We start from the raw sequence: 10,969 nt of genomic DNA, 5'->3' as shown, positions 1-10,969 counted from the left end.
AGCTTAAGGTGTGTTTCAGCAGAGAGCTCATTTTAGCTTCTTTTCTGCTCGGTAATATGTCTTCTCCTTCAACTGTGCTCTTTGTTTTTCAGATCTTTTATCCAGAGACGACAGATGTCTATGATAGGAAAAACATCCCTAGGATGATATATTGCATTCATGCTCTAAGGTAACTTGTGATGGGAGTGAAAGTTAACGTAGCCAAGTCTAGGAGTACAACTCTTGAAATGGCTTCAGAGTAACCAGTATATTAAAATCTGTCAGAATTTACAAACTCATTAATTTAAAATTGGAGACAAAAGTTTAACTTTGTCAGGACAATTGGTCAAATTGTTTTCAAAGTAGAAATGAAGGATATTGAATTTAGCACAGACATCCTTTTCAATGAGTAGTACACTCCCTCAAAGCTTCAAAGCACATACTTGCAACAGAAACCAAATAAGTGAACAAAAACTTAGAAAAAATTAGTATAATCACGGGGAAGATGTGCTGATCAGAATGAAAATTACGAACTAACATATTTCTATCTCAAGAGGAGCAAATAATTACTGTATTCTGAGGTCATTCATGTAAAAAAAAAATTAACATTTTTCCAAGATTTTAAAGTTCTGAGCAACTAGATTTTGAATGTAAATTCAGGAAGGCTTTGACCACACCACTGAGGGTAGAGCTTAAATTTTTTTTAAGTCCTGCCTTGAGGGTTTTCTTAAGATTTAACACTAAAAGTAATGAACATCTGCCTTGTGCTGTCCCTGGTGTGAGGGTCAGTGCTGTTGGCAGATAGCTCCTCCCTCTAGTGGCTCTCCTAGCTCACTTCCTGCACATAGAAACCTTTTCCTTTCATTACTTTGCAACTAGTCTTCCAGAGAACAAAATTAATTTACATCCCTAACCCTCTTCTACATTCCTAATGGTGTTCAAAGGCACGCCAGCTGCTCCAGGACTATAGGTCAGAAACTATTCAATGCATGCTGTAACTGGAATTTTTTTCGGTCTAATCTTTTAAGTGATGTGCCCATTCTTGCACTCTGTGTGCACTCACTGCCAATAAATAGGACATACTACCAAATTCATCAAACTTCTTTCAGATGCTAGGTGTCTGGAGTTGACAGCCCTGGCACTTTTTTGTCAGCTTTGAGAAGTGTTGCCACTTGAAATTATTTTGCCTAGTGCAGTATTAACTGGACAGTATCACCAGGACTGTTTGAGGGTAGCTCTCACCTAAAACTTAGTAATGTGGTCTGTTCTGTCAGTGTAAGCTTGAAGTGATTTCCTGACACGATGGCACAGGGCTCTACTGTTAAGCACCTCAGGCTGACACAGTGGGTTGCATGCCCTTCTGGCCACATTATGGGCTGGCACAGATGTTTTGCAGGAGGTGGAAGAACACAATCAGGTTTTCTGAAATATCAGAATTACTTCATCAACTGTGGATTTGAATGCTCCATGAACAATAAGCCTATCAGTTAGGTACCTTCTTAAGATCTGACTAATCATTGCAGTGGCCATAACTTTATCTCGAAAGAGATTTTGCAAGGGGTTGACCTTTGGCAGAATTTTTCCTTTCTTCATCTTGATGTGCCTCAGGATTTATGCCAATATCAGGATTATTCTCTGTCTCAGCTTTCATTTCATTTCATTTAAATTACTTTTCCTTGCTGCATATAAACTCAAAGGTACAACTCTGTACTTACAAGCTATTTCAGAAACAGACTTCATATCAAATGTGTCATGCCATGCTGAAGGGGAATAGGTCTGCAGTGCTTTTGCTTAAGATGTTTTTCCACGAAAATGAAGAGCCCTGTGCCTGCATCCCATGCAAGATGTAAGAGTCGAAGAAACAATTGTTAAGCTTTGTTTATTTCCATGCCTTTTCCTACAATGTATGTCATATGTCCTTCACTGGAGTCTTTGAAGTTAGTGAAATTCCAGTGTCAGTATTGAATGGCACATAGTCTAACTGAAAGTAGTCTGGGACTCAACACAATTAGGGACAGGATGCTTGCTTGGCCAGCAGTATTCCTAGTTGGGTTGGCATCGGAGGAACACTGAGCTTCAGGAGTCCAGTTCTGTTCTCCTTCTGCTCTTCTAACTATTGACTTGCTGGTGTCTGTCACCCCGGCTCCACCCAGTGCACACTACCTGCTCTACTCTCTGAGTCTGTCAGAGCACCCTCTCCAGGGAATCACCACAAGGTTCACCAACCCTTAAAGTCCATGTAGCTGTTGTTTTCAGGGTCCAGTAGCACAGCATGTAAAACCAGCAAGCTTTGCACCTGCGGCATATACATGACCACTATATGAAAAATCATCATTGGGTTTAGACAATAAATTCTAATGTATCTTGGGCACATGCACAAATTTCAAAGGCTTATAACTTCAGAAAATAGAGCACTTTATCAGAGAGAATATGGGTTGACCTGCTTCCTGTTCTTTCTTAGTTGTTACCAAGTCGTTACTCTGCAACAACAATTTTTCAGCTTTCCAATAAAACTATGTAGATTTAACATAGGATATTTTCTTATTCTTGGAAATCCTGAAGCCATCTTTAACAGAGATTTTTCCTACATTAGTTCATTCATGCACACTGACTGTGCATAATCTAAGTGCTTAAAATTGATACGATTATTTCATGCTTCTTAAAGGGGCAGTTTAAAATAGCCTTAACTATAGGTTAGGTAATAGGTGCAAGAAGCTTTGTCTATCCAAAGGTTCTATTTGAAATGCCTATCTGGGTTTTTGCTGATCTTTGAGCTGCTAGGGCCTGAAGATAGACAATGATTCTAAGCAAGATAGTTTAAATATAGATTTAGAATGTGTCCTGATTCAAGTCTGGAATGAAGACTATTTCATACGTGCAGTATGAAGAAAATCTTCCGTTGTCAAATCCAGCACTGCTCTGGCCAGTGACTTAGCAAACGATTTCTAGACTCCTGTGGATATATGTACCTCCTTGCTTTTCTCTTGTTGAAACATCAATACTCAAAATCAAATTGAAAAATACAAAGGCATATGTCTCATTTCTTGCACCATTTTTCTTGTGAAAGCTGGTCTGGAAAAACAGAGTTTGAGAAGTGCTTTATTTAAATTAAGATGTTAACAGTGATGATGCTTGTTTGTATATACCAGCACTTACGACATATTTGTTTGCTTGAAAAATTCAGTTTTCAAGTGATCTTGGCAAGCAGATCACTGCACATCCTGGACAAACTATCCCTCTGAATCTGTACAGCTTCAAAACATTGTTTTCCTAGGAAACGGTAGAGTAATAAGCACATCTTTGAAAAAAAAAGTCACACTATTTTCAGATCTGTTTTTTACAGTGTTTTATACATGAGCTAAACATAAAACAAGACCCAGAAAACTGCCTAATATGAACTGCAGTTCTGCATAGGCTTTGTAAAGGGAACTTCACCTGGGAACTTTTCCCTTTGTTTTTCTCTCGCTCCTGATGCCTCATATGCAGCTTTTTTAACCCCAAACCCCTTGGCTTTTGATTTTATGTGGGTTCCCTGCCTGAAGTTCAAGTTACACTGTAAAAGCATTACGTAAGCTGTTTGAAGTGAAATTACACCTTAACACAGAGCATCAATGTCTGTGTTCCCGGCAAGACTCAAAGCACGTTTTCAGCACCACCTGGTGGTGACGACGTTTATCCAATTAAAGGAGTGTAGGAAGTAACGCACAGAGTTCAACATCCTTCTGGAAGCGCTAAACGGCAAAAATAGGAGTCTTTAATGATCATACCACTTTTTCTTCCTCTGTGGTGTTTTTTTTTTTTTTATTGGGGTGACCTCCTCCCCAAAAAGCCAGCACAGCCCCACGAAGCTGCTAATATCCTTCACTGTTTGTGTGACACCCAGTGAGTGCTTCAGCCAGTACTGTGATCCTGTCTCAAAATCAGAAAATTTTCTTTAGAAGGCCAAAACAAAAGACTGGTAGGCAGATCAAGGTAACAGAGGAACCTGGTTTGTTACTATAGACATGTGGGGGTTTTCCTGCTGTAGTTAATTTGTGTTTAAGACTGCTTTGAAAGGTGAGAAAAGGCAGCAGCAATGATTTCTGAGGAGCTGCAGCAGTCAAAATTGCGTCAGCCTGCATAAAGTGTGCTGTTGTGTCCGTCCAGGTTGGGAAAGGGCAGAACTGTAGCTGTGGTAGCATGGAAGATTAAATGCCCATTCTTTGTGCTCTGAAATAAATGTGAATCTACAAATACTTGCTTTGAAATTTCATCCTGTAATTTGCTAATAGCAAAAAACCAAAACAAACAAACAACCCCCCCCCAAAAAAACCCCAAAACAAACAAACAAAAAAACCCAAACAAACCAACCCCCCACCAAAACCAAACAATCCAAAACCCAAAAACAAAACTCAAAGGGAGTTGTGCCTTCTACAGAAATAAAAACCCAAGGCCAAAATGCACATTTGCAATGTATGAAGTTGGGGTGAATTAATTTTAAAAAGAGGTGCAAAATAATCCTTTTGGAGGAACGCATTATTTTAGTCTCTACCTTTATCTACCTTTTCTGATCTCTGCTTGCAAAACTCACTTGTTTATTTACTTTCACTGATAAATCATAAGAATGTGAGATTTTTCTAGATAATTACAGGACTTGCATTGGGAAAATATGGATTTATTTTGCTGTTTCTTTCACATAGCACCAGAGTCCATGCAATAATGAGTACAGATATGTTTCATGCTATACTAAAACAAAAATATTAATTCTTGGACAGCATTGAAATTGAACTTCGTTCATTTTCCAAAATCTAAATAGCCAATGACACAAATATTTGAGACAGGCTTCAATGGACTTTACAGGTCCTTGTTGTTCTGCCTTTAGTAAGAAGGGCGTCAGTGATTTGTGTGTCTTCAGCTATTAATTACAGGGATGTCATAACACAAGTCAAATAGTACATATGTTCAAAGTTATAAGCTGTACTAAAATGCATTCATATCTTGATTTTCCCCCCAATATTAGATTTTTAATTTCTTTAACTGTCTTCACTTAAGGTTTTCTACTTGTTTACACATCCCCCATATGTGAGATACACTGACAGTGCCTCTCTTGGAGGTGCTTCTTCAAAACATTGAGTCAAAAAAGACTTCTCTTTCTGTAAGACTTAAAAATATAGCATAAAAAACCCTGTAGGATTAATTCTGTATTGGCTCATGAAAGTCAACAGCTAAAGCACAAGCTTCATAAAAGTGCTTTTCTCATATATAGAAAGCGAACACCTCAATCACATGCAGGTCTCTTAAATACTAATTTTCTTTTCCTTTGCAGTTTATATCTGTTCAAACTAGGAATAGCACCACAGATCCAGGACCTACTGGGAAAAGTAGACTTTACAGGTAATAAACTGCTTATCTGATCATATGTTAGATAGTTTCTTCACTCAGTAAATCTGCTAACATTGTACATATTTTCTGTTATGGTATTTCTCCTCCTGCAAGGTTGTTCTGAACATATCCTGATTAAATAGGTGGGAGGCTGCTATTTTTTAATGAATAGCCTTTTTAATTTTCTCTGGAGGACAGAAGGGAGTGAATTTGAAAGGCATGCTTGTCATATCTTAGGTTCCTTCAGAATGGGGAGTAAAAACTAAGAAGCCCTAGCCACGAGTGATTTCAAAAACATTGCACCTGTATTTGTAGGTATGATGATTCATAATAAAATTTTTATGCTTCTGTTCTGATTTTTTTTTTGTGAACAGAGGAAGAAATCAGCAACATGCGAAAGGAGCTGGAGAAGTATGGTATACAGATGCCATCTTTCAGTAAAATTGGTGGGATTCTGGCCAGTGAATTGTCAGTGGATGAAGCTGCATGTAAGTGTAGCTGCTGTGCTGTTTTCTACTGGATAACCTGACAGAACACAAACAAAATACTTTCTGTGTTATAACTCACCTAGTTTGCCACCTCTTCAACAAATAACAAGAAAGGCAAGCAAGTTTTTACTGTCTCACTGCATGGTTGCAAGAACTCTTGCAGCTTTTCAGTCTGCATTTTTGAGCATCTCCATTGAACCATAGGAAGTACTACTGGAAAAAAAGATTTCCTACGACCTTTTGCACGAGTTTAACGTTTTGGTAGCTAGTCCTCGTCTGGAATTATCAGTTGAGCTCTGCAACTGCCTCTGCACTGTAGGCAGTACAGTGGAGATGGCTATGGGAACAAGGTGTCTTCTCTGTGCCTCCTTCCTGTATTAGGCTCTTGCAGTTTTCTTCAAACACCTGATTGGGTTGCTGTTAGGACAAGGCACTGTTCTAGGCAGACAACTCTTTCACATATGGTGGCACATAGGCACAAGGACCACTTGCCTCTGTGGGCAGCTTTCCATCTGTCTGACTGCTAGTATGTGACCCACAGCATAGTAGAACCCTGCTGGAGGGCACATCCTGCCAGTGCATCTGTAGTAAGATTTTCATGTTTAAGGGGACTGGTGTGCAGTTATGATCCTTTTGAGTCTGTCACGAACAGCTTCCACTCAAAACAAAAATCAAATGCTTTTTTGCTGCCCAAGCCTATCCATCTGTAAATCAGGGTTTTTTCCATGTCAGTTGTTTTTGTGGAATGAAGTGATATATTTTAAAAACAATAAGAAGAAAAATTGCTTGAACTTAAATGGTGTGAAATGAAGCATGTCCACTTAAATCCACACTTGAGCTCTAGTTACTTTTGGTCAAAATCCTAGCCTTTTCCAGAGAATCAAACTGAAGAACAGAATGGCTGGCTTGAGTATGTTCTACAGCACAGTGGGTCACTGATACAAATGAGTAACAGTTCTGCAGACTGTACACAGGGAGGTGAGGGGAATAAGGGCTGCATTATAAATAGGTTCCTTTGCAACTTTGTTAAACCTTGCATAGTAGCATAACGAAAACAAGCTGATTCATGACCCAAAAATTCATGACACAATATGTGCTTCCTCATGTTGCTTTGCATTGTCTGTGTTGTATATTTTGGAGCCTGCTATAGCTTAGTACGTGCATGCTTCTGTGAAGCTAGCTCTTAAAATACTGCCTTTGGAAGTGGGGGTAGTTTGTCTCCTTTTTTAGCAAATTTCAGAGATTTGTTGACTACCAAGCATTTTTCCACCAGGGAGCTAGCTTCCTTCCCTGAAGATGAAAGGGCTGCAACTTCCTTCTCTGCAAGTTTATTATAGTGTGTGTAGGGTTTCCTTTAACTTCTGAAGTGTTTTCAATCTTCCACAGAAAACCATGGTTTCCTGATGCTGATTTTGCCCTTTTGGGCAAAGAGCATGCTGTAGATAACGTGCCCTGCCGCAGAACAGGAAACATCTGCTGAGGGAACCCTCATGCACTAGTTAGGTTGGATGTGGAGATCCTGCCAGGGGAAAAGGTCCACCACCCTGCTTCTGAAATGGAGTAAGCAAAAGGAGATATGAAGTGAAACAACTGCTGATGACTCCTGTGCAGTCAGCAAAAGTAGAAATCAGTGTGCAAAAGAGTAAGCATAAGTGCTGCCAAAGCAAGTAACCCTCTGTTATTCCACGTCTCCAGACTACTTTTTCAAGTCCCATCAGGCTTCTCACTGTTCCTCTTCATAGATGGGTTCACAATATCCACCAATACCTGTTACATCTCTCCTAACTTTGAACCTATCTTTTGACTGCTTTTTGCTAGCTCTGCACACATCAGTGAGGCCTCTCATACAACTGTGGAAGCAATGACATCCTTCCTACATGTTTTGTTACATGAGGGTGCGGGGATGTTATGCGTGTCCAAGAACAGTGGTATTCTCTTAGCCCCTTGAAGTTGATCTGGGTGTTCATAGAATTGTAGAATATCTTAAGTTGTAAAGGGCCCATAAAGATCATCAAGTCCAACTCCTTGCAGGACTATCTAAAATTAAACCATATTACTAAGGTTGTTGTCCAGATGCTTCTTGAAATCTGGCAGGCTTGGTGCTGTGACTACTCCCCTGGGAAGCCTGTTCCAGTGAGCAAACACTCTCCAAATGAAAAGCCTTTTCCTAATATCCACATTGAACTTCCCCTGTTCATAAACTTTATTGTCAAAAGAACCAGTGAGTGTGTCTGCTTGCTTCTCCTCTACCATGCCAGCTACTTACGTTTCCCATCTGACCCTGTGCTGAACTAAGCTAGAGCAAAATTGTTTCAGAACAACTTTCTAGCATGAATTTAATCCTAACCAACAACTTGGCAAGTTGTTCCACTAAGTGTCTTCTCTGAGAATAGATAACTTCATGCTTCATTTGCCCATGTTGTTTACACAGTGCTTTGCTCTTCTTTTCTACTTTCCTAAATTTGTACACCCCATTATTTTTCTAAAAACTCAGATTTCCTTATTGACAAGCATCTTTCATGCTCTGAAAGAAACTGAAGGCTCTAAACTAAATATATAGACTCTCAATTAAACTTAATCCAGAAGGGCACTTTTTACTGAATGCTTTTCTTTTGTTTAGCAAAGAAGGCAACGTTCAAGGCTACATCACAAGTAAATACCGATAGAATAAGGAAAGACGGCATTCATGTTTTTCCTCACACATCTCGTTGGTGAGATGAAAGTAAATCCTAGACAAGCTGCTATGTTCCACCTTTGGGATGAGATTTGGACAAACATTTATCAGGAATTATGTTTTACGTAGTAACATCTGTAAAATTTTCAAGACAAATGTGCTACCAGACAATCATTGAGGTCTCTCTGTGTCATGAAGATACAGATAAATTCTAGCTCTAGCCAAAGTCCTTCATCTAGACTAATCTTAGGGACAAATGTTCGCAGGGAATACCTCTGCACATGTTAGCCATTACTCCACACCTAATTCAGCTGTAAATGATTTTGATTTTGTACATTCACATAAATTTGCTGTGTGGGGGGAAAGAAAGAGCATTTCTACTCTTAAAAATTGGAGCCAAGCATTTGTGTAGTAGTTGACATTTTCTTGTTTTCTCAAAGGAAAAGTTTCACACTTAAGCTGGTCAGTGACTGTAGTGATAACATCCTATGTCACTTTTTCCTCTTTTCCTGTGCGATAATGCTTTGGGAACCCTGCAAAGTCTTTAGAGTGTTCTTTCCCCTGCTTCAAGTTTGCTGTCTTGTGGCTTTTCAGGTGTCAGAAGTAGGGACCATTACATCACTGTCTCTCTGTTTTCCTAGCTGCTCATGGAGATCCTCAGTTAGGAAAGGAGCCAGTTCACCCCAGACAGGCTTAGATGTGATGTGCAGGGCTCCACACTGCCTGGGGAGTCTTACCAATGTTTTCTGGAAAACAAGTTTCCGGGAGTTTACATTTCCTCATTCTTGCGTGGTATCTTTCAGATATATAGTTAGTTTAAACAATGCTTTCATATGTGTTCTGTCCTTATGGACATGAAAGTAGATTTAAGAGGAAAAACTATCAAAAATGGCTTTCAATTCCTGCGTATTAATGCTTTCTAAATGACATAGGACTTGAACAATAAAATGTAGCTCATGTTTTATTTTCTGTCAGTAAAATAGTAACCACTCGTTGGGAGAAGGGCAAGCATGGAACAGATGGCAATGTTCCACCTTTGAGCAAACAGACTGCTTTTGTCACTATAGTCTAGGGGATGCATTAGGAGTGGGACGTTTGAAGGGGAGTATGTAAATTTTTGACAGTATATCAGAAGAAACAGTGACAGTTTTAGATTTGTTTTGCTTCCTGAAATTTAAGATTGTGCTTTTAATTTTAGTGCATGCAGCAGTAATAGCAATTAACGAAGCTATTGAGAAGGGAATAGCTGAACAAACCATCACAACTCTGAGGAACCCAAATGCAATGTTGCTAAATGTGGATGAGGAACTTGCACAGGACTATCAGAATGAACTCGTTGATGCTAAAAGGAGAAAAGAATCAAATGCAAGACTTAAGGTAATGGTATATTCCCAGTATACATCTTCCTTTATGTTGCTTCTCATACTGTAGTATTAGCTTTAAAAAAATAAACTAATTTTTAAAATTAGTGCAATTAAGAAAGAAAAAATTTCAGTTAAATAAGATAATGGTAATACAAGAAGATGACAGCAAATTTTGTAAGAATATGATTGCTATGACTATGATGTAGCTCAACTTTGACCAAAGGATAAAATATAGAAAGGCTAAAAACAAAAAAAAGACTATTTTTCCTGACTGCTTTAGAGAAAAAAATTTATTTTAAAAAAGTTGGCAAAAAAAGTAATATATTTTTTGAGTATAAAGTATAACCTCTGCCACAGATGTTTAATGTCAAATTATTTTCTTTGTTTTTTACATGAGAGCTAATGCTTTCTGTAGTTGAAAAATGCTATGCTATACTTACGTGGCTATTTTACAGGAAGCAGAAAATGCTTTAAATATTACTCGGTTACCACAAAGTGTTAATTTGTCTAGTTCATGTGGAAAACAAATTCCTTTACAAATGCATCTAGCAAATATTTCAGCTGATGCAGTTTTAACAACTCCTGATAACAGCTTTTCTCTCTGAAGTTTTTGTGTGTACTAGCAACAACTTTGTTTTCTTAGAATGGCACAATCTCTGAAGAAGAGAGAGATGTCTACGAGGAGCTGCTGACACAAGCTGAGATTCAAGGCAATATCAATAAGATAAACAGTAAGCCATTCTGGATCATTATGGAAACACGCACATAACATGCACTCTCCCATATTCCAGCTGAACACGTCTTGAATCCACATGAACAAACAAAATATTTCTGTGGAAACTTAAAATATGCAGAAGTATCTAATCCGTCTACAACAGTTTCTTTTCCTTGGTGCTGCTTCTCTACTAACCTTTTGGGGGTCTAATGTCTGTGTGTGTGGTTTCTGCTGTAAGGATTCCTCAGTTCAGAAGCAAATCATTTATTGCCTGCTTTGTTTCCTTACGTTTAAGTTCCTTTTGTGTGCACGATGCTGTAAATTTTGACCCCCTCTTCTATATAGAGCCAAAATACATTCACAATCTTCCAGTCAGCTGTGGTTGCAC

At 38.7% G+C, this 10,969-nt stretch overlaps 1 protein-coding gene across 1 annotated transcript in view; it reads left to right on the top strand.

The window, feature by feature from the left end:
* Positions 1–10,969, top strand: part of IQGAP2 (IQ motif containing GTPase activating protein 2) — a 64,136-nt gene that overhangs the window by 3,295 nt on the left and 49,872 nt on the right. Inside the window, exons 3-7 of the mRNA XM_010133214.1 lie at positions 93–169; positions 5,285–5,352; positions 5,715–5,828; positions 9,701–9,879; positions 10,510–10,597. Of these exons, the coding sequence (XP_010131516.1) occupies positions 93–169; positions 5,285–5,352; positions 5,715–5,828; positions 9,701–9,879; positions 10,510–10,597 (526 nt within the window). The remainder of the gene's footprint in view (positions 1–92; positions 170–5,284; positions 5,353–5,714; positions 5,829–9,700; positions 9,880–10,509; positions 10,598–10,969) is intronic.

This window comes from Buceros rhinoceros, unplaced genomic scaffold (assembly GCF_000710305.1).
Source record: "Buceros rhinoceros silvestris isolate BGI_N320 unplaced genomic scaffold, ASM71030v1 scaffold1933, whole genome shotgun sequence".
NCBI lineage: Eukaryota > Metazoa > Chordata > Aves > Bucerotiformes > Bucerotidae > Buceros > Buceros rhinoceros.
The sequence above is the reverse complement of the archived record's forward strand: the minus strand, read 5'-3'. Positions and strand labels throughout refer to the sequence as shown.